A 23,635-nucleotide genomic window follows, 5' to 3' on the forward strand; every position below is an offset into this window, starting at 1 on the left:
AATGTGTTGAGATTACTAAATTTTCACATGAATAATTAATATATAAAAGAGTATAATAAATTATCTTCTATTACTATAACTTCGATGTCTTCTATCTTTATAGTTAGATTTATATCTTCTATTCCTACTGGAACTTCTACTACTAATACTACTTCTACTTCTACTACTATATGTACTACTTCTACTGTAGCTACGGCTTCTACTATAACTTCTGCTATCACTCCTAGAACTATAGCTGCGGATTCTACTATCACTACTACTATAGCTTGGGCTTCTACTGTAACTTCTTTTATATCTTGAACTTTTAAATCTTCTCTTATATCTATCTCTACTACTACTAATATCACTTCTATCACTCCTACTACTATAGGTATAGCTTCTACTTCTCTTATAGGTAGCAACTCTCCCCTTATCAATCTCCTTATCAAGATTCTGTTTATTATAAATTTCCTTATCAATATTGTGTTTATTATTAGTATCCTTATCAATAGGACTATCTTTATGATTATCCTTGTCAGTGGCATTGTCTTTATGAGTATCTTCAGTTTTAGTTGGTTTTGGTTTTATTTTTAGTACATTCTCTATATTAGTAATTTGTTTATTCTTCAATTCTGCCATTATATGCTGATTCCTAATAAAATATTACTAAAATGAATAAATTAACACTAAATTAAGGAATATAAACAAACTTGTTAATATTTAATGGAACCAAGTTGAGATTATTTAACATATGTTTCCTTTGCTTGTTAATTTCCTCTTCAATTTCCTCCTCAGTCATTGAAGTGCGTAAAGTAGTTCTTAATTCCAATAATTTTAGCTCAATTTCTCGTTTTTTCTCATGTAAAATAATCTGAGGGTCAACTCTACTCTTTGGACGAGTTATCGAGTCAGACTGATGTGAAAGTTTGGCAATTTTATTCACAGGCAACACAGCCAAACTGCGCTGGACATATCCGTTAGTTCCACTACCCCTAGGAGTACGAAGTCCAATTCCATTATGCATTTTCCAAATCTTTTAAAACAATTCAGAGAATCAATACAAATTTAGTAAATTAATAGAAATATAGATTAATATATATAAATTAAAATATTTTAAAAATATATAATAAAAAATATATATACTAATAATATATAATAGTATATATTATATATAAAATATATGGTTAATAGTATAATAAAGGGAAAAGGGGAATCAGATTCTCAGAAAAATATAATTTTGTTAGAAAAATCATTAAAACACCATTAGATAATTTAGATAGTAAAAATTTTTAAAAATTTGTGTAATTAGTCAGAATCCAGTGAATAAAAAGTTTATAAAGTAGATTCGTGAAATATTTGAGATATTATGAACTGAATATCAAAAACAGTTAAATTTAAGTAAAAACCAAATGGTTATAGAAAATTTATTACTAAAATTAGAGTGGAATCCTGAAACATTTTAAATGTGTTCACATAAAAATTGTATTTTCCAGATATATTTCTAGCTTTTACCAATGATACAAGAGTTTTAAGCCTTTTGGAAATAGAAATATCGTTCTAAGTTCTCTAATCAGTAGGGAATCTGATAAAACGTTGGTTGTGGGGAATTATTGATTGAGACCCGTACTAGTGATGAAGATTATTATTATCTACTTACCTTTCACTGAAATTTATAAATTATTTATAGTAGGAACCTTAAAATTCTAAACGAAGTTTTTAAAACCTAAATGAAAAATTGATTTAATAAAAAAAATTAATAAAAATGGTACCTTTAAATAAATAATACCATTTAAGACTAGTTTTTACTAAAATATTTATAATATCATAGTACTAGACTCTATATACCAAAGGACTGTAATGTGTTATAGGTAAATTTTACAGTTGATCAAATGCGTGAGATTATGGGCAATCCTAAAAACATTAGGAACATGTCAGTGATTGCCCATGTCGATCACGGAAAGTCCACACTGACCGATTCCTTGGTGTCAAAGGCTGGGATCATAGCAGCAAAAAATGCCGGAGATGCAAGGTTCACAGATACCAGAGCAGACGAGCAAGAACGTTGCATTACTATCAAGTCGACAGGAATAAGCATGTACTTTGAACATGATTTGGATGATGGAAAAGGAGTTCAGCCATTTCTGATTAACCTCATTGACTCGCCCGGTCACGTTGACTTTTCTAGCGAAGTGACAGCAGCATTGAGAGTTACAGACGGAGCCCTGGTAGTTGTCGACACGATTGAAGGTGTGTGTGTTCAGACGGAGACTGTTTTGCGCCAGGCCTTGAGTGAGCGTATAAGGCCAGTTCTCCACGTAAACAAGGTCGACCGTGCACTTTTGGAGCTACAAATGGGTCCGGAGGAGATTTATACGACTTTCCTCCACACCATTGAGAACGTAAACGTTATTGTGGCAACGTACAATGACCAGTTGATGGGAGATGTCCAAGTTTACCCAGAAAAAGGAACAGTTTCCTTCGGTTCAGGACTTCACGGCTGGGCATTCACAATTGAAACTTTTGCTAAAATATACAATACCAAATTCGGAATTAGTAAGCAAAAGATGATGCATTACCTCTGGGGAGACCATTTCTTCAGTAAAACGAAAAAGGCATGGCTAAGCGAAGCATCGCCAGACGCACCAGAACGAGCCTTTTGCAATTTTATAATGAAGCCAATATGTTCATTATTTACCAATATAATTAATGAAGATAAGGATAAATATCTGCCACAGTTAAAGAGTATTGGAGTAGAGTTAAAGGGTGAAGATAAGGAGTTGACAGGAAAACAGTTGTTGAAGAGAGTAATGCAGATATGGCTCCCAGCTGGTGACGTTTTGCTACAAATGATTGTCAGTCACTTACCATCGCCGTTTGAGGCCCAGAAATACAGAGTTGAGAATTTGTATCTGGGACCTATGGACGACGAGGCCGCCAATGCAATAAGGAACTGTGACCCAGATGGACCCCTAATGATGTACATAAGTAAGATGGTTCCTACCAGTGATAAGGGTAGATTTTATGCCTTTGGCCGTGTGTTTTCAGGTACAGTAGCAACTGGCCAAAAAGTGAGAATTCAAGGCCCAAAATATGTTCCAGGCGATAAAACTGACTTACTGGTCAAGAATGTACAGAGAACAGTGTTGATGATGGGAAGATACACTGAGCAAATCCAAGACGTGCCATGTGGAAACACATGCTGTTTAGTTGGAGTAGACCAGTACATTCTCAAGAGTGGTACAATCACGACATTCGAAAATGCACATAACATTGCAGATATGAAGTACTCCGTTAGTCCAGTGGTGAGAGTGGCAGTTAAACCAAAGGATAGCAAAGAGTTGCCAAAACTGGTTGAAGGTTTAAAGAAATTAAGTAAAAGTGATCCACTGGTATTATGTACAACTGAGGAAAGTGGAGAACATATAATTGCTGGATGTGGAGAATTGCATGTCGAGATTTGTCTTAAAGATTTGAGGGATGAGTATGCCCAAATCGACTTCACAGTTTCTGACCCGGTGGTATCTTACAGGGAAACTGTGTCATCTGAGTCCCATATGACCTGCTTAAGCAAAAGCCCAAACAAACATAATAGGCTTTATATGAAGGCTGAACCTTTCGCAGAAGGTTTGTCAGAAGCCATCGAAGATGGTGTGATAACTAGTAGGGATGATGTGAAGGAGAGAGCAAATAAGTTAGCAGATGACTTCGGCTGGGATAAAAATGCAGCTCAGAAAATTTGGTGTTTTGGACCTGAAACCACAGGACCAAATTTGCTGGTTGACATGACTTCTGGTGTGCAGTATTTGTCTGAGATCAAGGACCACTGTAACAGCGCGTTCCAGTGGGCCACAAAGGAAGGTGTACTCTGTGACGAGAATATGCGCGGAATACGCTTCAACCTACTCGACGTCACAATGCACGCAGATGCCATTCACAGAGGATCAGGTCAGATACTTCCGACCTGTCGTAGGTGCCTATACGCATGCCAATTAACAGCACAACCGAAACTACAGGAACCAATCTTCCTAGTAGATATCAATTGCCCTCAAGTATAAGCCCACTAGATATTATATACTGTAGTTAACCATTTTCTATTTAGCTAAATAATAGTATCTTATGGTGTATTAGGATGCCGTTGGAGGAGTGTATAGTACATTGAATCAGAGGAGAGGTCATGTATTCCACGAGGAAAATAGGTCAGGAACACCCTTGGTGGAGATCAAGGCATACCTACCAGTTTCTGAGAGCTTTGGGTTCACAACTGCGTTAAGGGCCTCAACTAGCGGCCAAGCCTTCCCGCAATGTGTGTTTGACCACTGGCAACTGGTGAACGGAGACGCTCTGGAAAAAGGCTCGAAACTCAACGAAATCATCACACAAATCAGAGTCAGAAAAGGCCTAAAAGAAGAAATCCCACCACTTGATAATTACTACGATAAACTCTAATCACCCTTTAAAGAATATATATTAAATAAATGTCTAATTTAATTGAGTGATATTTAATATATTTGGAATATTAGTCCGTGGATGTGACGTGTGGTGTTGGACGAGATTCTATGAAAAAATACAAGTTGTAAAGTAGCGAAAAGCAAAAGTTCCAGTTTATGTGAGTAGGAAATATTCATGGTATGTCATTATGGAAAATAATGACGTACAAAACGAACTGTTTGGAATGACACAGGCCTGGTCAAGGTACAACGACTATTTATATATCTTGACAAATCAATTACTCTCACTCACCTACGCACACAAATATTTCGGTAACTTCAATATATACAACAAATATAATCTTAACGAATAATATAATTTATGTATACCGTATAATATCATATATGTGTATATACAACTAAATATATATAATGGTATATGATGGAAATAGGGACTGAAGAGAGCTGTAATGTACTGAAGGAAATATTTAATAATTTATATACTGAAATCGAAGCTTTAAACAAATTCGAGAATAACAATACCAATAAGAGTAAGTCTCGACCCAGAGAAAATTAGAATATTAACCATTTTAAAGGCATCAAATACATTGAAAAAAGAGATAATTTTAACTTTAATAAGATACACAAAATAATATCAGAGATTTTAAATAACACTAGTAAAAGGTCGGAGTCACCAAAAAGCATTGGAAGAAGGGCATCGACGGATTCCGAAGAACTCCAGATTGAAGAGCTGAAGTCAACCTTCTCAGACCAGTGCCCAATTTCAAGAAGCACAATCATACAACCAGTTACACAAAAGTACTGTGATGACAATAATACCTGTGAACACATCTTTGAACGTAACAACATTCTGCAATTCTTGTAACTCCCAACTAGTTGATTAGATACCCAGTTTAAACAACAATTCACTGTGTTTTAGGAGGAATAGGAATTTTATAGAGTGCCCAGTAATAGGCTGTAACAAAAAGGTTTATAAAGTCTATCTACACAAAGATTTGGAACTGGACTATTTTAAAAAGAACCAAAAATTCCATAAATACATCGAAAATATTACGTCAAAACCACTTTTCTTTTAATTCCTTAAAAGAATATAGCATAGAAATATTTTAAGAATGACAAATAGTGCATATAATTATGCAAGTAGATTAAAGAAAAATAACAATAAAGGGCCACTGGGTTTAGACGAATTATTCGACACGAACAAACAAGTCACCAAGAAAGTTAACCTTCTCTATGAATATCTCTCGAAATCCAATAATACAATTATACATACAGGTACTTCCAACACCAATAACATAATTATCTATACTACACTATTCTACTATCTATTATGATTAATTTAATTGTATAAATGATAGGTGCCGGGGTTTCAACGGGCTCTGGAATACCTGACTTTCGTGGTCCATCAGGTATTTGGACAGTGATGAACAATACAAACACTAAACATGATAAAGCCAAGGATACAAATTGTAGAGAAAAACAAAATGAACAGTACGGACCTTTAACAAAATCTAAGAAAAGAAGGAAGTTAACAGATTCAGCATGTATACCCTCAATGAATAACACATCACCAGGCCAAGCTGATTCATGTGATATTCCAGAAAAAGAGTCAACTGCATGCTATACAGATACTTTAAAGAATGAAGAAACAAATTTAGAACATGAAAAAGATGAAGAAACTGGAGTGGAAAAGGAAGATAATGATTATGTATATTATGGAAATAATAAAAGGAAAATAGTGGAGTTTATATTAGCGTTGCCATCAGAATCACACCTGTGTCTGCTGGAGCTATTAAGGAGGAAGAAAATACGGTATATAATAACACAAAACGTTGACGGACTACATGCAGTCTCAGGAATACCTTTTGACAAATTATCAGAACTACACGGTAACGTCTTTGTACAAAGATGTCTTTTCTGCCATAAGCGATATCAAAGGAACTATGTCTCTCCAACCATATCATTTAAACCAACGGGTGATCTATGTGGTATGTTCCTATTCCGTATTTATATATGCTGTGTATAGGATTATGCACGTTTCCACCATTGAATGTATTAACCGATGTGGTTCTTGATTGGTTTGATTGTTACGAACAATATTATGAGGAGACATCGAAGTTGAAATCAGAGTCGTCAGATTTACATGTGGTCATGGGCTCAAGTTTGCATATTGAACCTGCGTGCCACTACGCCTCAAATGACTATCACAGAAAATACGACTCGCCACTCATAATAATCAACTACCAAAGTACCAAACTTGATCCCGAATGTGACCTCATCATTCACGAAGATATTAACAAAATTTGCACAAACTTACTGAAGAAGTTCAATCTTAAGGTGCCGACATTTTTCAAGAAGTCACACCTATTCATTCTCAAGTACAACCACACGGCAAACGTGACAACAAAAACAAATGAACAGAACATCCGACTCGTAGTAATAATGAAATCTTCATGTATTAAATCTGTCGAATTCCTCAGCGACAGCGCAGAATACAGACCAAAATGTAACATACACGTCATCAACAAATTGCAAGGAGTTTATAAAATTACAATCAAGGAAACTATCAGGCTCAAATTAACCCTGTTCCATGATACTGAGGTAATCTAATATTAATATATAAGAAATATGGCTATATATTGTATAATTACCACACATACAATACAAATACAAAATGTAATAATTGATTTAGTTATATTTTGAAATACCATATGAAAGAATAGTGCTGTTTAAGGGTGAGATTTGGGAACTTGACATTTGCGCAACGAATGGAAGAAGATTAGTAAAATCATCCAAGACGTTCTATAACCCAGACTACTACGATCACTCCAGTAATAGTTACAGAGACTCACCAGAAAAACACGAAAAAAGTAGTTTGATAGGAAACGGAGTGAACCTGATAAACATAGAAAAAATGGTAGTGTACTTTAACTCAAATTTATACCAAGAAAAACAACTGCCGTTCAGACTAGTTGGATACCTGGATTTAATAAGAAAACACAACAATTTCACTGAAGTAAAACTTAACAAGTCCCTAACAGTATTATCATACCTATGGTATCATAAATTCATACAACAGCATCAATACCATCTAGAACCCAAACAAGAAGATGGAAAATATTCAAAGAGAAGATATAGGGAATCAGATTATGAACTCAGGAAGACAGGTAATTTTACTTTATACAAGATGGAGGAAAGTTTCTTAACTAGTCCCAACCTGGACATGAACACATTGGATTACGAAGAAACTAAAAATTTAAAGATAAAATTTGAAAATTTAACCGAAGATTCATATGAAAAAGTGTTAAATATGAGTGAAAGTTATAGTTTCGGTGACGAAAAGATGGAATTTGAGAAAAGAAATGGCATGAAGAGTTCAGATTCCTCAGAATCGACATTCGATGAACCACATAACCCAAACTCTTATAATTCATTTAATAGCAAGGAATACAATAACCTCGTGGCTATGCTGGAAAATTATTATGACAATTACATAATTAACACGAACACAGTTAGTGAGTCAGGAAATACAACAGATAACAGAACTAACAGGAGAATAAACATGTGGGATGAAATATTCAACAGCAGTAAATTTAATAAAATAATACTAAACAAGTGCATTAAGTTAAAGTGGATCAATATGTCAAACAACAAGATAATCATGAACAAAAGGGTCGATATCAGTGACTTCATGTTATCAGTAAAATCATCACTACCTCTTAAACTGTTTGTAGTTGATAATTATCAACTCGGTCAGCTTCTGACTGAAATCCCAGCACACCTACAGCAGAACAATTATAACTATAAATTATTCAAATTCAATACTCTATACGAGTTCTATACAAATTCAGCGCCTTGCGGCATGTACAATGCATCGGGTTTAGAGGATGAGGACGCCGAGCAGATGAAGTCCATTAACGTCTTTGAACTTCTGGTCTTCAACACCATCAATTATATCCTTAAGTTAAACACTCTTGACAGTTATTACTACTCAAATAGCCACAACATTGGCGAGGACAAGATTGAACACTACGTCATCATTAAGTTATTTCACCAGTTCCTACCACTCTGGATCATTAAGTATCTCTCAGATCTCTTTGAATGTCGTTAATACACTATTTTTTTAATACTTTATACTATACTATTCTATTCCGAGTATTTTTATAATCAAGACTTTATAACTAAGGAAAACATATATTGGTAAAAAAGTATGAATTAGAGTAAATTAGGTCTTAATGTCCCTGAAAAAGTAAATACAAAGTGAAATTGATACAATCAATAATATAATTGTGACCACGAGAATAATGGTACATTTGTCCTTAAGAATTGCCGTTGCTATCGACTTGACTGTGCTTTTAGCAGTCGCCAAGTTCTCGTCAACGCCGTGAATCGTAACTCGGATTCTATTCAAACTCTCGTTCTGCTGTTCCAAATCAGTTGTCACGTCAGCTCCAATCTTCTCACTATCTATCGTTAAATCACGTATCCTGTTTATACTATCCTAAACAATTTTAAATTTCAAGCAATATTTATGTTAATAATAAACTAAATAAAATTTTACCTGAGTTTTATCTTGGATTTCGTTGCCCCAAACGATTAGCTTATTACTGTAAGGCAAGCTCGAATCAAGGTGCTTGTCAGATAACTTCTCCTGATTCGACTCAACCAGACTCTTCAAATGATCAAGCTTTAACTTCAGCTCGTTCAAAATCTTCTGTTTGTCCTGTAAACGGAGATTATGCGATTCCTTGGACTGCTGCTGGAGCTTTTCAATCTCCTTTATGTACGCAGTTTCAGCGCACTTCGCCCTCTCATAAATTAAAATACCTTCGGCGTATTTGTCACTCTGGGCGCTTGAGCTGTGGCTCTCATACTTTATCAAAAGTCCTTTTAGCTGGACCAATAGTCTATCTAACTCCTCTTCGCTCTGATAAATACTCATTTCTCACTGAATTCTAATATATTTTACACTGCAGTTAAAAATTTATTTAAGCTTAAAAATATGGTATTTTTTACAGTTTGAAAGTCAAAAATTTAAATACAATATCACTATGGTACAGTAAAACCTAAGCAAATCGACACATCAGAAAAATTTCAGAAAATTGAATAAAAAACGAACTTCTGAAACATATTAAAAAATTTAAAATATACTCAAATTAAAAAAATCTTTTGTGATCTTGATACACGTCACCCAAGATGTACCTGGACCAGATTTGGAAATAATTTTTAAATCCTTCCATTTCTCTATTATTTCAAGTTCTAATTACTTAAATGTTAGAGCTTTTCAAGAATCTGTAGATTAGTTTCCACAAATAGACCAATTTCTCATATTTTAATTTCAACTAAAATTTTACTATTTTAACATTTTAAAAACATTTTATACTCAGTAAATTAATAATTTAAAGTGGAAAATTATATCATGAATGCTAGAACATGACTATAGACTATTCTAAGTGGGATAAGTTGGAGGTTTCAGACGATGACGAGGAATCTAAGATAAATGTCACCAAGTTGGATAAAAACCAGCAGGTAGTTATACAAAATGGGGGTTATTCTATTGTAAACAAGTCTGATAACTCGAATTCCACTCAATTATCTTCCAATACTGGCTCAGGTGGCAATACCTCCAGGCTAGATTTAAACAAAGAATGGTATAAAAGTGTATTATACGGTATAGTAACAGTAAATTCTCATATATTTACGCAAGATAGATATGAAGTAAATTTTCTTCTCCTAATTAACTTTGATTACCTAAAACTACAAGTAAAACTCGATGAATGCTCAATAAAAGTATACAACGTCAAGAGCTCCAACGATTTTAGTTGTTTGGAGGGCAATTTCGACAAATCAGCTGAATTGATACTATCTAAAGAATTTTACAGTAAGATTAAAGAAGATGAGAATTTTTGGAATTGGGAAATTGTGACTCTGGACATTGACTGGGAAGCTTTGAAATCGTTCTCAAACTCTGTTAATAAGGACAAGAATTCTCAATGTTCTTTGTATTTTACTAAAGTTGAACGGCGTAAATTCATTAAAGTTAATGTGCACAAACATGTCGACATCCAAGATTGTTTTATTTGGTGGCCCAAACTTTTCAAGGTACTAAATACACATTTTATATTTATTTTTAATTTATATTTAATTTATATTAGGATGATTTGGAAGAGATAAAAGTTGTGGACAACTCAGAGTTTAGTAAAGTGTGGGATAAAGCTCATGAAGAGTTTAAGAGGAAAATATCAAAATTTGATAAAATTCCAATCTAGCCAATATAAACTTGTAAAATATTTAGCATAAATTGTAAAAATAACTAATCGCATAGAAATTAGTATTTTAATAAATTATGATAAAAATTATATACATTATTATTACCAGAGCAAAGTAATATCTTATTAAATCCCAAACTGTTCAAATGTGCGACAAATCCCTTACTATCTTTAACATAATTTACATCAGTTGAGTTATACATTTCAGAGTAAAACAGGTCTAGCGGTACCAGTAAACTTAAATTTTCATGTTCTTCTGTGTTCTTCTGGTTCGGGAAGTATACAAATTTGCAATTTTCAATGACTCCAGCACACTCAACCAAGCCTTCATTATCTAGTTTTAAGTCACTGTCAACTGTTTTTCGGTTAGAAATCTTTGACAAAACAGTTAAATTATCAAGATCCCGTTTATCCCTCAAATACAAACAGTCTGATTCAATCCTTCTCCAATCTGTATCAATTAATTATTTCCTAATATTTTGTAAATGTGCATAGAAATTAACTAGGTTTAACCTCCAAAGTATAAAGTTAATTTAGTATAGTTTTGAAAATAATTAGGAATCTTGTTAATATCTAACAATTTAGCATTTTTAGCCCTTAAATTTCTGAAATTGCCAAACACATTCAACAAATTCTTTATTACCTTGACATTTACGTTGTTAGGCATTATAAATTATAAAATATAATAATTAGTAAATTAAAGGAATTAAAATCTTCTTGTTAAACGGGACCACAGACCACTATATTGTGACCTTCTATGGTTAGCATAGTCCAACAGTACATCAACCCTGGACAATAATATTATACACAAGTAACACTAAATTATATTAACTGGATATTATCTGTAAATTGGGGATGATTAGAAAGCAATAAGGATAATTATGACTAGTTATGGGTAAAAGTGTACCATTCATGTTTCCTTGGACTGGTAAAAAAGGCCCAAACGGCAGCAGAAAAAAGCAAATATCCAGCAGCCATGACTGTGGCGTCTAAAAAATTACATTAACAAATATTTTGCACATTTATTGTTAAAATATATTCTTGTGAATAAAAGTGTAAACGTACTTCTAGCCCTTTCGTAGGACTTGGCAACATCTCTTACTTCCGTCATTAAAACAATTTATTATATAATGTATAAAATGAATATAAAACACCATTAATTTTTCAGCACTCTAGGGTTTGTTTTATTAATTGGGGTTAAAATAATTTGTTAAATCCCTATTTGCATTGTTAAATCCTTTAAGTATTGTTAAATCCTTTAAGTATTGTTAAATCCTTTAAGTATTGTTAAATCCCTATTTTTATTGTTAAATCTTGGTAATTTCATAAATCCTTGTAAAAATAATTGTATACTTTTTTATACGGTTAAATCAGAGCAAACTGGTTAAATCAGAATAAAAGGGTTAAATCGGAGTATTTGGTTTAAATATCTTTAACACCATTGGCCATATACTTTAGAGCAAGTTGTTTATCTTGTTCATTGAGTCCATAGAGTATAATTTCCTTCAATGAGAAGCCTGGCGGAGCTTTCACCTTAGCCTTTTTGAACAGGTTTCTGAACAAGACGTAGACCATCGGAGCTATGGCAACTTTGAGATTCACAGGAAGTGAGGTGAGTGAAACTTTGACGATCCTTTCAAGTTCTGGCATCCCTTCTTTAACTCCATATCCCACTAATACCCTTGTGGCGTGGATCAGAGCTTCTCTACCTATTCCTTTGGCTGCCTTTTTAAGTCCCGACAATAGCTTCTGCTTAAACGACTTTGGCTTTTCTTGTGTTGGAGCGTCAACCAGTTCAGCATTCTAAACATTTATTTATATACTCCAAACCAATAACTTTATGTAACAAAATAATAATATAATTATTTATATAATGATTACTTGGAGGAAATTGTAGAGATTCTTAACGTTGTCTGGTGAGTCCATGTCAATTCCTTTATTATTGAGGACATTGACAAGACGGTCCGCTAACTTTTCGAGCACATTGTTGTTAAATGTCTCAAGTTCCGACAAAAACAATTCACTCAATTCATTGGCTTCATCCAATACTACACATTACATATATGCTGTTATGTTATATGGTTAATATTATTACATAATTAAGTCTATATAATATAGTAATAATCATTAATTAAGATAATGATACCGTTATCTTGAAGAAAGGAGTTATCAATGGCATAGCTGTTGTGTTTGAAGGTGTGTACTAAAGATTGTGAGAAGAATAGAAACGCAATGAGCAAAACGCTTTGCGATGCGTTCATTTTTAAAATTCTTGTTCAAATTGTTTTATTTGAATCAAATGTGTTTTATTCTCAGGATCAATTGTGTAATGTTGCAAAAAGTGTTATATTCACTCAACTGCGTCGGATGAGAAACTGTTAAATCAAAAGTTAAATATTAGAAATCAATAACCAAAACTAAAAATTATTAAATAAAACTTATTCCAAGCACTTTTACTTGACCTTCTAAAAAAACAACGGTATTAGCACTCAATAGCATTTTACCACTAGGGTGCAATGTCATATTATACTACCTAGATACAAACACAGGAGGACCGATGCTATAGGAATAAAGACACATATTTTAAGGACTTTTTTTGAAAATTAAAATTAAACATAAATAAACTAAATACCTCAAATATTTTACTAGTTCAGTATGACTGGTAATTTCCAGATTTTTAAAATTTTATATTTATTTTACATATTAAATTTTATTTATGCTGAGAAATAACGTAATAAAATTTCAACTGATACATACTTGCTGTTAGTAATCATACACACCATTGGAATCCTAAGTTTTTAAAACCCTTATCAATTTCACAAGATTCTTTAGATTTTTATCAATCCACATTTTACTATTTTTTTAAACTTATTTAACACATTTTATCATTTCTTTATGTTATTCATTATTTATAATAAATTAGATTACTATTTGTAATAAATGGTGTGAGTTAAAGCGTACTAGAATCTTGTATCTAAATGGCTAAATTATTACTATACCTACCCTTTTTAATAATATACCCTGTTGTAAGTTTATGATTTACATTAAAACAATTTAGATTCACAATTCCCTTTCTATCACAGTTTTAGATAATAAGACGAACTTCAAATCATATTCGGTACTTTCAACTTTACACATAATTAGAATTTAAAATTGCGTATTTAACTATTAGCTTACAGATATTTTAGTTACAATATTGGTTCAGGAAAATTTTAACAATAAAAGGTGTAAAGAGTTAGTGAACGCAACAAAATCAAAGGCTAAAAATTTCTCTAGTAGTATCATAAATGAGTTTCGGACTCATCCAGTTTCCTTTGCTGTAACCGGGGCATCGTTATGTATTTCAACAGCCTTTTGGACGAAATGTATAGATTTTTCGGAGATACCTCTAGGAAGGCCTCCAAATAATTTATCCGAGTCCATGAAGAATATCATGAACCTTTTTCTAATTAGAAGATTCGATGGTCATGCCCTACTGAATTTACTCACTCTTTACAAGACCATGAGAGACATGGAGTCTCAACTTGGTTCTACACCTACTATGCAGGTTTTTTGGTTGAGCGCTCTTTTTGCTTTTGTATCTTCTATTTTTTTTGATTACAATTTTGATTTTAATTTCTTTTCTCGTTCTTTAATCAGCACTTCTTGTTTTAATAACCTTGATGAAGAGGTTCTGTTCTTTGGTCTTTTAGAAACAAAGAGAAAGCATCTACTCCTTTGGTTGTTACTTTCCGATTACTTACTCACATTTGATTTTCGGGAGTTTATCGGTGGATTATCTGCTATTGTTCACGGAGGAGTTTCGCTACTATTTTATAAACTTTTAAACAAAGTATGATACAACACACTTAATATTATTACACATTTAATATTATTACACACTTAATATTATTTACCATACAAACTGTGTAACAAATATTATAAAAAGATATTAAATATTATAAATTGTGTATTGTTGACCATCAATTGTTAAAAACTTCAAGTTTATATTCCGGTTGAGTAGTACAAAACCAAATTTGTTATCAAACAAAATAGGAATTAGCCTTTTATTATTAACCAACTCCTTTACATCAGGTGAAAATGACAAACAATCATTTGGAATAATCTTCAAATTCTTAAACGAATTGAAAAAATTATAATTTACACTATTCTGTAAATCACTATTCAAAACCTTGCGAATCGAGTTCAAAAGAGGTAATTGATTTAAAAACTCATTTTCAATTGATTTATTAGTATTTTTCGACATGTTTTTAAAATCATCACTGAGTGCTATATATAGTTTATATTTATTTATCAACACCTTATTGTTAATGCGATTAATGATTTCTTGGCCTACGTAACAGCCCTTATTAGCGCTTAGATAGTTGAAATTCTGCAAATTCAGATCAAACGGCATCAATTTGTACTCTACAAACCCAGGTTTGCTCATCATCACATCCATCACATAATTATTCATCAACAACATTATGTCATACACACTCAGGTTCTCCTGATTTTTCTCAAAATTATCCTTCCCTAGAGTATTAAAATCAACTCCATCTACTATGTTATTAGAGATGCAGTAGTATCTATGTCCAAAAAACTGATTTCTTGTATCCAGAAGCTTAATAAAATCTTTATTTTCTTTAGTTTTTTCGGTTTGAAAGTGTGAATAAAAGTCAGATTCAGAGGTGTTTACATACACTTCCGACTCAGTGGTTTTCGTATACACTTTTGACGCCAATTTTCTCTTATTTATGATGTTAAGAATTTTACTATGATTAACTTTAAGGGAATCTAGGTAAAAATCCCCTTCGTGTGTAAAAATTAAGGATTCCGCCACAATGTGTCCCTGCGATGATAAAAACAGCGCAGGCCTCGTTTCTTGAGCTCTAACTAGTCTCAAATCACTACTAATTAATCCTTGTAAAAAGTTGAAGGAATCTTGGCCGCACAGCTTTGTTACTACTCTGTTGTTCAGCCTTAACATTCCTTCCTCTATACTACACTCATTCTATGCAATTGAATATTATAATCATATAATTTACATAAAAGATTAAGAGTCGTTTAATTGGTTGATTTGTTCTGAGTATTTCTAAAAGTAAAATTAGACCAATTTGACCTACTTGTGATAAAACATATCTTTTCAATTTGCTTGTAGTGGTGAGTAAATTATTTTCAATTGTGAACATTTCGTGTTCAATGTAGAAGTTTTTGATTTTTTCGAATCCTTTCACATCGCTATTATGGAACACCTTTTCAATTTCCTAATATTTACTCATTATACAATAATTTAATATTATATATAGTAGGAATGTGTAAAAATGTCCATAATATAACTACTAAAAAATTGACTAATTTATACTTTTGACATGTATTCTTGTAATTCTTTGAGATTGCATTGTTCTTTTCTATCCAAATTTGAGAATCCATACTTTTTAGACCATAATTCCAGTTCGAACTCGTCTGGAACAACCACAGCAACGGGTTTCAACTATAATATTTATATCCAATTAATTATATAATTATATATCCAATTAATTATATATATATCTAAATAATTTTATAATTTGGTACGAAATGTGATTTTCCTGTGACGTATGACTGGCATATGATTGGGACAGTGTTGAGAATGGATTCTATTTTTTCAGGTGATATATATTCTCCCTAAAGAAATGATAAATAAAAAGTTGTTACTTGTGAAAGTTTAAAGATATTCTTCCTCCGATCAATGATTCTGATGGCTCCGTTTGGTAAAAGTTCCGCAATATCTCCGGTTAAGAACCTGATATCAAATGTGTTAAAATTTATCTACCATTTATTCTCGTCGAAGGATTCTTTATTGGTAACTTCATCATTGAAGTATGAACTCACAATGTTATGTCCCCTTAACAACAATTCACCCCTACAAATATATGAAAAACTATCTAAAATCACACTAAGGGTATTGTAACTTTATATATTTAGTAATAAATGCATAACAGTGTTGTTGTGTATAATACTTTGGAATCTTGTCAGTTGTGTAATAGTTGTAGTCTGGTAATGATTTGAGTCTGAATTCCATGCAGGGCACTGGTCCTCCGACGTGTGTTGAATCAGGTTCATATCTTTCAGTATGAAACGCTCCTGCACAGGTTTCAGTTAGTCCATAACCCTGAAAATTTTTGTGTTTTTAAAACATACTGAAACAAGTGGAATTGAGAAGAGTGCTCGGATATTATCGAATATCTTCGGGGTTAAAGGTGCTGAACCTGTCAACATCCAATTAACTCTTCCTCCTAATCATTAAAATGAATTAATGTGGACATAATATTTATGTTGACTGAATATTAGGTTACCCAGTAGCATGTTGAATTTGCTGAAGAGTATTTTGTCCCAGAATCTGTGAGTTACAACTCCTGTTTTTTTGATTTTCTTCAGTTTCCTATGAAGACCCAAACCGAAGAGTGACTTGATCAAAAATGATTTTTGCGAAACTGTCGAGAATATCTTGTCATGAATTCTCATGTATACTCTCGGAACTGAGGGGAAGACGTTGGGCTTGAGGGCCTTGATGTCCTCAAGAACGTTCTTTATATCTCCGGAAAACAGGCCAATTGCACTTCCGTCGATGATGCTAGTTCCTATGTAAAGGCGCTCGAACATATGTGAAAGTGGCAAATAACTCAGATGAACCTTTGGATTCTCCAGTTTACTCTTTTCATCACACACTAGAAAACAATTATATTTACATTTTTATGCTATGGTATATAATATATAACTCTTAATGTAAAAATACCAATTCTGTTGACAATCACTATTAAGGAGACGTGTTGAAAATGTTTGATGATAACTCCTTTGGGTATTCCTGAGACTCCTGATGTGTAGCTAATTGTGCCTATGCTATCCTTTGTACAGGGTGTGAATTCAAGTTCATTTTCCTTCCCCAAATTTACCATCTCAGTATAAGTCTTAAAGGTGACTGATTTTAATGACTCTGAGCCCTTAACTAGTTCAGGCGGAAGCTCATCCACTCCCGTTACAACCAGGAGTGAGACAGTTCCATTACTCTTTGGCAACAACTCCATCAACTTCAAACTGCACTTATAATCGCATACTATTACATTCAACTCTACAAACACAGTTAACTCATGTTAACTATACATAATAATATATAACAAATATTGTGATTAATTATCGAGAGAACTTACTGGTAACGTTAACAATGTACAGGAGTGATTCTTCTCCCAAAGTATCATAGAGTGGTACGAGTGTTAGGTTGTATGCGTTGCACACTTGTTCTGTTATGAGCCACTCAACTGTGTTTTGTGAGTAAATTCCCACCATTCTAACAGTTTGGTTTTCCTCCTTAACGAACACTTCTTGGAACTTGTTTAGTTTCAGTAGTCCGCTACCGAAACGCTTAATCTGTGTCTCACCCTCCCCATATGTCAAGAACTGGAACTCTCCCAAAGTTCCATCTTCGTTCTTTACTCGTTTTCCTAGAAAGGGTTTATCACGGCTCAAACTTAATCCTCTATTAAAAACATCCCACCTATCATTGATTATATTTGTTTACTACTAACTGATATTAAATAACTATGTAGAGAATTACCCTGTTTGTATTTTACCATCGAAATAGTCTTCGCAAGACAGTAATTTGTCCTTGTAATCTGGTCTCCGATACACAGGAGTATATCCTAATGTATTTATTAATTTCTATTATACTCAAAATACACTGTAACAGTGATTAAAGGATAATTAACGGTTTAATGGTAAAATATAAAGAACTAAATCTACTAATTGATTGACTAATATTAAAATAACAAGGTAATCAAATCTATATAATACCTTCTTCTTCAGATCCTTCTAGCGGAACAGAATACACGTGGTTCATTATGTTCTTTAAAATAATTGAAAATGATTTTAGTTAATTAAAATTTGACCCTAGGGTTAAAATTGTATAAAAATATTGAAAAATAGTATAATTAATTGACAAATATTGATTTTCTTGATAAACTGCTAACGAATTGCAAACAACTTCGGTTATTGGAAAATGTGAATTACAATGAATTAAAAGGTAACGGAATACAAAAATTTACAACAATTAAAGTGCTAGAAAACGGTTAAATTTATTAAAGAACATATTATATTTTCATATGTTAAGTTTAAATCTGCTTCAATCCCCATTTCAAACTAGAAAGCCTTTTGAAATCTCAAAAATCTTTATTTTTTCTGTACTATATATCTTCATTCAATTTCTTTTAAAACATTTTAGGCCTATATTATTTCAAAACTGTAAATTTACCAAGAATCTTATAATTTTTTAATAACATTATCCTTTTAATTTAAACTTAATAATTCTTAAGATGTACAATAGAACTTTATTTTTAATTTTTAAGTTTATTTAAGTCATTTCCCTTCACTTACTGTCTATTTAACTACTACTCTATTACACATTGAATAAATAGTTTATTGAAAAGTTTAACTCAATTTTATGGAAATAAAGATGAATTCTGGAGATATTTCTGAAGATTCCGACGACACAGAGGATTTTAAAGACAATTCAGAGGAAATGGCTTACAGTTTATTTGACGATTTTAAGTCAACTGACGCTACTGAGGTTTATGAGCATATGGAGAAAAAGTTCAATTTCAAGTACAATTTGTTAGGGAACACGACTTTACACAGAATAGTTTTGATAAAGTACTTACAGGATAAAAAAGATAATAATGAAAATGTTTTAGAATATTATAATAAATTGAAAAAGGATCCGAATATAGTCTTAAATAATTTTGAAGAGTATATTAAGTCTCCTGTTAATAACCAGAAACTTATTTGGGGATTTATGGAAAGCAGTGATTCAGAGGCCGAGGATTCCATTCTCTCAAATTACATCCACAATTACAAACACATATAATTTTAATTTATTTGAATTTTGATATATTTCTCAGTTAATTAAACTATATTTTAGCTCTAACTTATTAATTCAATAAATTTAAAATTTAGTAAACATTTTTTGGATTAAATATTTATTATTTTTTCTTAGTGCCACTACACTTTTCCTTAGATCCACCATTTTTTCAATCTCAACCCTTTCATTTTTTAAATAATTTATTTTAAACCCAATTTCACTATTAGAGTAATCATAATAAGGGTCGTTTTAGAACCATAATTCAAGGAATCTAATAGAAGTACTATATAGAACATGTAAAATAGAAATGTCTGAAAACACTGAAGGAGTTGATAATTTATTGCTGTTATTGACTCAGCGATCAGGCGGAGTTGAGAAGCTTTTGGAGAATTTTTTCTCATTCTTGGCCCGGAAAACGGATTTCTACAGACCTCCAGATAAGACTAGCGAATCTTCGCTGGACCATTGCGTTAATTTGGTTTCTTACCACTGCAGGACCATCGGTATGAAGTACTCTGAGTTAATTAACAAGAATGCGAATGCCAAGAAGCAGAATTCCTCATCTTCAATCACTGCGCCCTCTACTCCGCTTTCCACTCCTCACAGCTCACATACGGAACTGAAAAGCAGTTTGAAGAAGACTGCCAGTTTACCTGACGAGTCTCCCCCTCCTCGAAGTGGCAGAAGCAGAACTGAAAGTAACATTAAATTAAGCCCAAATAATTCCAAATCTTTATCTGAAACTTCCTCCAGCTCCAGCTCTTTTCCCTCTCATTCCATGGATTCTGTCACTTTTACCCGTGATAATATAAACAAAACTACGACAACTGCAGCTGATTCTGATAAATCAGTAGATAACAGTTTAGAAAACGGCTCTGAGCTACAGAATAATCGAGAATTAGAGAAAGATGAAAGTGACGAAGACGACTCTCTACCACCTCCTGGCAACGGTGGGAAAACTGAATGGTACTTTAACTTTAGCCAATATATATATTTTCAGGTATGACTGGACCCAAACCTTGAGTTCACTGGAAGTTTCAGTAAAGTTGCCTCAAAATACTAACAGCAAGAACATTAAAGTCGACATCAATACCAATTCACTATCCGTAAAACTCAATAACCAAATCCTCTTCAGTACCTCATTAAACATTATTCGCCTAATAATTACTCACTTCTATTAGTTATATCTATTTTTTGATACTAACACAAATTTAATCCTATACATACTTATTAGGCGGAGACTTGTACGATTTAGTAAAGAACGACGAGTCGATTTGGACAATCGTTGATAATAAAGTCCTTCAAATAACTCTGGAAAAAAAGAACAAGATGAACTGGTGGCCCACAGTCATCAAGGGACACCCTGAAATCGACGTCAAAAAGATAGTTCCAGAAGTATCTTCACTCCCCACTCTACATATTTAGTTACATAATTGACCAATTATTTGTGTGGAAATATTGTTTAGAATAGTAAATTGAGTGATTTGGACACGGAAACTAGGAGCACAGTTGAGAAAATGTTATACGATCAGCAGAGGAAGGCCGCCGGGCTTCCAACGAGTGATCAGCAGAAGCAGTTTGAGGCTCTCGAAAAGTTCAAGAAGGCACATCCTGAACTGGATTTCTCTAACGCGAACATACAGTTTTCATAATCTTAACACTCTCATATTTTAGTATAAATTGTATATATTTATTCTACCATCAAATTTATGAATTTTGCTACCGAAATGGGAAAATTAACCATATACTTCTAAGGAGTTGAAAAAATTATTTAAAGAACTGTCTAAAGGATTCACGGTTCGGGTCCATGAATTTCCTTAGCATTTCATCGTCCACTTGACTCCTCAATCTCTGAAGAACATTTTAATGAAAAATTTTACCTGGTGGTTCTCGACAATTGGGACAAGAATGTCCACCAACTTATTCTTTAATTCATTGGTCAACATCTGGCCTGATTTATACTTTTGCGTAATCTCTTCAAGTTCCTCGTCGCTCTCCACTAGAAAGTTCAGATACTGATAAGACACGTCGACATCCAAATTAGGGCCGAGTTCCATATGTTCTTTCGCAGTATCACGGCCACCTATATATTTTTATATAATTTATGGAATTTTGGTTCTGATTTAGAGCTGAAGCTATCAACCAAACATAAAAATTCCATACCTGAGAAGGCGTATTTGTGTATTTTCCTCTTAATTGTTTCTGCGTCGTCGGTTACGAAGATGGCTGAGCCTTCTATTGATGATGACATCTTCTGGTTAACTCCCAGCAGTGATGGGATGAATTTCGAGTGGATTAGTGCTGGCTTTTTAAGTCCCAGCTTTGGTGCCAGACTCCTCGTTAGTCTGAAAAACGGGTCCTGGTCAATTCCCTACAAATTTAATTAAACAAATTTACTAAATATTTGTAAATTTAAAACTAAAATATCAGTGAATAATGACGAACTTGTGGGACTAGGCACATGATATCTTCTTTATTGTTAAATAGATTGGGAAATGACTCACTGAATGATGCTGCTCCTTCCAACAGTGGGTATGAAATCATTCCAACGTTCGTTGAGTAGTCAAACCCAAACGAGCCTCTGAGTTGGTTGAATGTAGTCTTCTTTTGCAGTTTTAGTGTGGTTTTGTACAGGTGCTGGATGTAGTCTGTGTTTCTGAATATGAACGTGAGTTCGGGGTCAAATCCGACTGCTATGATATCCTTTGCGTTTTCTAGTGCCAAATTTCTAACGTTTTCAAGCTCCAACTCTTCTCGAAACACGAACTTCTCGTCGTCGCTCAACATTATGACGACCGGCACGTTAAATGACTTTTGCAGCCAGCATGTAAAAATAAATGGAATCAAATGTCCTAATCCACAATATAGCAGTTTAAAATCAGTTTCAATACATTTACATAAATTTTTAAAAAATTTACCTAGATGTAATGCTTCTGATGATGGTCCTCTACCCGTGTAAATGAAAAATTTATTTCCCTTTTCATAGTTATCAAGTAGTTGGTCAAAGTCCCTATGGCAAAAGAACATCTTTCTCCTCAAAAATGGGTGTACATTTCCAACAAGAGCTTTTACCCTAATTTAATTTATAATTTAATAGCTAATATAATTTATAATTAATATAATTTTGTAATTTATATAATTTTTAAGTTGGGGTTAACTGTTGTTAATGTAGCACCTGTTAAGAATATGATTAGTGATTAGTGAACAGCCGAATTGAAATGTAAGTTTGTTGTAGTCGACCACATCAGTTTTACTACTGTCGATTATGTTAAGGTACTGTGCAGAGTTGTACTCAACTTCTCCTGGCGGTAACACATTTTCCTTCAGTGGGCAGTCCTCAACCTTGTTTATATCCTCCTCTTTACACAGCAACTCTTCACTTGCAGGAATGACATTAAAATGGATATCCAACTGAAGACATTTTAAACTAATTTTTCTTACAGTATTAGTTTCTGGCTTATATTTGAACTTGTTAATGCAGATCTCCCTTATTAAACCAGTTGAGTATAATACGTTGTGGATATTTGCGTTTATATTCCACTCGTCCAAAACCACCAACCTCAACCTAAAAAATATCCAATGTAACATATCAATAATTAATTTTTATATAGAAATCTTACGTTTTAACTGTGGCTGGGACTACGAAATCGTCGTAAATTGATTCTCCGTACAGTGATTCTGCCATGCTGCGATCAACGTTAATTACTCTGAACCTCGCATTTTCAGCAATCTAACCCATTTATTAAACCCAAATCCTCACCTTATCTTCAATTAGCTTTTTAAACAGGTTATAGTCGCCATCTGATGGGATGTTATTTAACTTTGATAGTGTCATAATCCCGTTATAATTTGCCTATTCAGTCATTAATACTAAATTAAAAGCAACAAAGTATATTTTAGTTATTTAAACTGTAAATAAAACATATCATTGGTACCAATCTTTTAACTGATTTAGTTGATCGTGCAGTTGGGATTGAGAAGGCAGTACAAGCTGCTCCTTTAATGATATGGAAGGAGCTTTCTACAAAACTACATGCTTTTTCTACCATTTTCATACTTTACAGTTT

At 33.0% G+C, this 23,635-nt stretch overlaps 13 protein-coding genes across 13 annotated transcripts, besides 10 other annotated features; 7 read left to right on the forward strand and 6 right to left on the reverse strand.

Moving 5' to 3' along the window:
* Nucleotides 1-60: 60 nt before the first annotated feature.
* TA20400 (uncharacterized protein) lies at nucleotides 61-1,003 on the reverse strand (the record flags this gene model as incomplete). Its single annotated transcript, XM_949146.1, has 2 exons — nucleotides 61-631; nucleotides 690-1,003. The coding sequence occupies 2 exons, from the start codon at nucleotides 1,001-1,003 to the stop codon at nucleotides 61-63; spliced, it is 885 nt and encodes a 294-aa protein (XP_954239.1).
* An 865-nt stretch (nucleotides 1,004-1,868) lies between these two features.
* Nucleotides 1,869-4,425, forward strand: TA20405 (elongation factor 2, putative; the record flags this gene model as incomplete). The annotated part of the gene is made up of 2 exons (XM_949147.1): nucleotides 1,869-4,028; nucleotides 4,108-4,425. 2 exons carry the CDS (start codon nucleotides 1,869-1,871, stop codon nucleotides 4,423-4,425), a joined length of 2,478 nt encoding a protein of 825 aa, XP_954240.1.
* A 190-nt stretch (nucleotides 4,426-4,615) lies between these two features.
* Nucleotides 4,616-5,503, forward strand: TA20410 (uncharacterized protein; the record flags this gene model as incomplete). The annotated part of the gene is made up of 4 exons (XM_949148.1): nucleotides 4,616-4,739; nucleotides 4,859-4,957; nucleotides 5,003-5,288; nucleotides 5,347-5,503. 4 exons carry the CDS (start codon nucleotides 4,616-4,618, stop codon nucleotides 5,501-5,503), a joined length of 666 nt encoding a protein of 221 aa, XP_954241.1.
* Nucleotides 5,504-5,539: 36 nt separating this feature from the next.
* TA20415 (sir2-like histone deacetylase, putative) lies at nucleotides 5,540-8,538 on the forward strand (the record flags this gene model as incomplete). Its single annotated transcript, XM_949149.1, has 4 exons — nucleotides 5,540-5,702; nucleotides 5,786-6,415; nucleotides 6,454-7,028; nucleotides 7,120-8,538. 4 exons carry the CDS (start codon nucleotides 5,540-5,542, stop codon nucleotides 8,536-8,538), a joined length of 2,787 nt encoding a protein of 928 aa, XP_954242.1.
* Nucleotides 8,539-8,652: 114 nt separating this feature from the next.
* TA20420 (uncharacterized protein) lies at nucleotides 8,653-9,369 on the reverse strand (the record flags this gene model as incomplete). Its single annotated transcript, XM_949150.1, has 2 exons — nucleotides 8,653-8,928; nucleotides 8,989-9,369. The coding sequence occupies 2 exons, from the start codon at nucleotides 9,367-9,369 to the stop codon at nucleotides 8,653-8,655; spliced, it is 657 nt and encodes a 218-aa protein (XP_954243.1).
* Nucleotides 8,671-8,739: a sequence feature (1 probable transmembrane helix predicted for TA20420 by TMHMM2.0 at aa 191-213).
* Nucleotides 9,370-9,860: 491 nt separating the features above from the next.
* Nucleotides 9,861-10,696, forward strand: TA20425 (uncharacterized protein; the record flags this gene model as incomplete). The annotated part of the gene is made up of 2 exons (XM_949151.1): nucleotides 9,861-10,529; nucleotides 10,583-10,696. The coding sequence occupies 2 exons, from the start codon at nucleotides 9,861-9,863 to the stop codon at nucleotides 10,694-10,696; spliced, it is 783 nt and encodes a 260-aa protein (XP_954244.1).
* A 59-nt stretch (nucleotides 10,697-10,755) lies between these two features.
* On the reverse strand, nucleotides 10,756-11,807 carry TA20430 (uncharacterized protein; the record flags this gene model as incomplete). Its single annotated transcript, XM_949152.1, has 5 exons — nucleotides 10,756-11,147; nucleotides 11,210-11,269; nucleotides 11,423-11,484; nucleotides 11,604-11,685; nucleotides 11,717-11,807. 5 exons carry the CDS (start codon nucleotides 11,805-11,807, stop codon nucleotides 10,756-10,758), a joined length of 687 nt encoding a protein of 228 aa, XP_954245.1.
* Nucleotides 11,627-11,685: a sequence feature (1 probable transmembrane helix predicted for TA20430 by TMHMM2.0 at aa 31-50).
* Nucleotides 11,664-11,807: a sequence feature (Signal anchor predicted for TA20430 by SignalP 2.0 HMM (Signal peptide probability 0.016, signal anchor probability 0.777) with cleavage site probability 0.015 between residues 48 and 49).
* Nucleotide 11,717, reverse strand, in TA20430: a sequence feature (1 probable transmembrane helix predicted for TA20430 by TMHMM2.0 at aa 31-50).
* Nucleotides 11,808-12,118: 311 nt separating the features above from the next.
* Nucleotides 12,119-12,957, reverse strand: TA20435 (uncharacterized protein; the record flags this gene model as incomplete). Its single annotated transcript, XM_949153.1, has 3 exons — nucleotides 12,119-12,499; nucleotides 12,578-12,744; nucleotides 12,843-12,957. The coding sequence occupies 3 exons, from the start codon at nucleotides 12,955-12,957 to the stop codon at nucleotides 12,119-12,121; spliced, it is 663 nt and encodes a 220-aa protein (XP_954246.1).
* Nucleotides 12,892-12,957: a sequence feature (Signal peptide predicted for TA20435 by SignalP 2.0 HMM (Signal peptide probability 0.997, signal anchor probability 0.002) with cleavage site probability 0.787 between residues 22 and 23).
* Nucleotides 12,958-13,674: 717 nt separating this feature from the next.
* Nucleotides 13,675-13,740: a sequence feature (Signal peptide predicted for TA20440 by SignalP 2.0 HMM (Signal peptide probability 0.957, signal anchor probability 0.001) with cleavage site probability 0.615 between residues 22 and 23).
* On the forward strand, nucleotides 13,675-14,534 carry TA20440 (uncharacterized protein; the record flags this gene model as incomplete). The annotated part of the gene is made up of 3 exons (XM_949154.1): nucleotides 13,675-13,722; nucleotides 13,755-13,814; nucleotides 13,902-14,534. The coding sequence occupies 3 exons, from the start codon at nucleotides 13,675-13,677 to the stop codon at nucleotides 14,532-14,534; spliced, it is 741 nt and encodes a 246-aa protein (XP_954247.1).
* Nucleotides 13,684-13,722: a sequence feature (3 probable transmembrane helices predicted for TA20440 by TMHMM2.0 at aa 4-26, 143-165 and 223-240).
* Nucleotides 13,755-13,784: a sequence feature (3 probable transmembrane helices predicted for TA20440 by TMHMM2.0 at aa 4-26, 143-165 and 223-240).
* Nucleotides 14,220-14,288: a sequence feature (3 probable transmembrane helices predicted for TA20440 by TMHMM2.0 at aa 4-26, 143-165 and 223-240).
* Nucleotides 14,460-14,513: a sequence feature (3 probable transmembrane helices predicted for TA20440 by TMHMM2.0 at aa 4-26, 143-165 and 223-240).
* A 93-nt stretch (nucleotides 14,535-14,627) lies between the features above and the next one.
* TA20445 (long-chain-fatty-acid--coa ligase 5, putative) lies at nucleotides 14,628-18,551 on the reverse strand (the record flags this gene model as incomplete). Its single annotated transcript, XM_949155.1, has 13 exons — nucleotides 14,628-15,689; nucleotides 15,724-15,942; nucleotides 16,041-16,169; nucleotides 16,253-16,342; nucleotides 16,373-16,460; nucleotides 16,491-16,580; nucleotides 16,678-16,829; nucleotides 16,859-16,953; nucleotides 17,014-17,385; nucleotides 17,454-17,786; nucleotides 17,866-18,209; nucleotides 18,270-18,354; nucleotides 18,506-18,551. 13 exons carry the CDS (start codon nucleotides 18,549-18,551, stop codon nucleotides 14,628-14,630), a joined length of 3,105 nt encoding a protein of 1,034 aa, XP_954248.1.
* A 612-nt stretch (nucleotides 18,552-19,163) lies between these two features.
* TA20450 (uncharacterized protein) lies at nucleotides 19,164-19,574 on the forward strand (the record flags this gene model as incomplete). Its single annotated transcript, XM_949156.1, has 1 exon — nucleotides 19,164-19,574. One exon carries the CDS (start codon nucleotides 19,164-19,166, stop codon nucleotides 19,572-19,574), a length of 411 nt encoding a protein of 136 aa, XP_954249.1.
* Nucleotides 19,575-19,875: 301 nt separating this feature from the next.
* On the forward strand, nucleotides 19,876-21,220 carry TA20455 (uncharacterized protein; the record flags this gene model as incomplete). The annotated part of the gene is made up of 4 exons (XM_949157.1): nucleotides 19,876-20,534; nucleotides 20,569-20,702; nucleotides 20,803-20,963; nucleotides 21,035-21,220. 4 exons carry the CDS (start codon nucleotides 19,876-19,878, stop codon nucleotides 21,218-21,220), a joined length of 1,140 nt encoding a protein of 379 aa, XP_954250.1.
* Nucleotides 21,221-21,335: 115 nt separating this feature from the next.
* Nucleotides 21,336-23,617, reverse strand: TA20460 (tryptophanyl-trna synthetase, putative; the record flags this gene model as incomplete). The annotated part of the gene is made up of 10 exons (XM_949158.1): nucleotides 21,336-21,419; nucleotides 21,449-21,651; nucleotides 21,732-21,939; nucleotides 22,014-22,420; nucleotides 22,487-22,641; nucleotides 22,744-22,979; nucleotides 23,010-23,133; nucleotides 23,189-23,298; nucleotides 23,329-23,421; nucleotides 23,504-23,617. The coding sequence occupies 10 exons, from the start codon at nucleotides 23,615-23,617 to the stop codon at nucleotides 21,336-21,338; spliced, it is 1,734 nt and encodes a 577-aa protein (XP_954251.1).
* Nucleotides 23,618-23,635: the final 18 nt, after the last annotated feature.

Source organism: Theileria annulata, chromosome 1 (genome assembly GCF_000003225.4).
Source record: "Theileria annulata chromosome 1, complete sequence, *** SEQUENCING IN PROGRESS ***".
Classification (NCBI taxonomy): Eukaryota; Apicomplexa; class Aconoidasida; order Piroplasmida; family Theileriidae; genus Theileria; species Theileria annulata.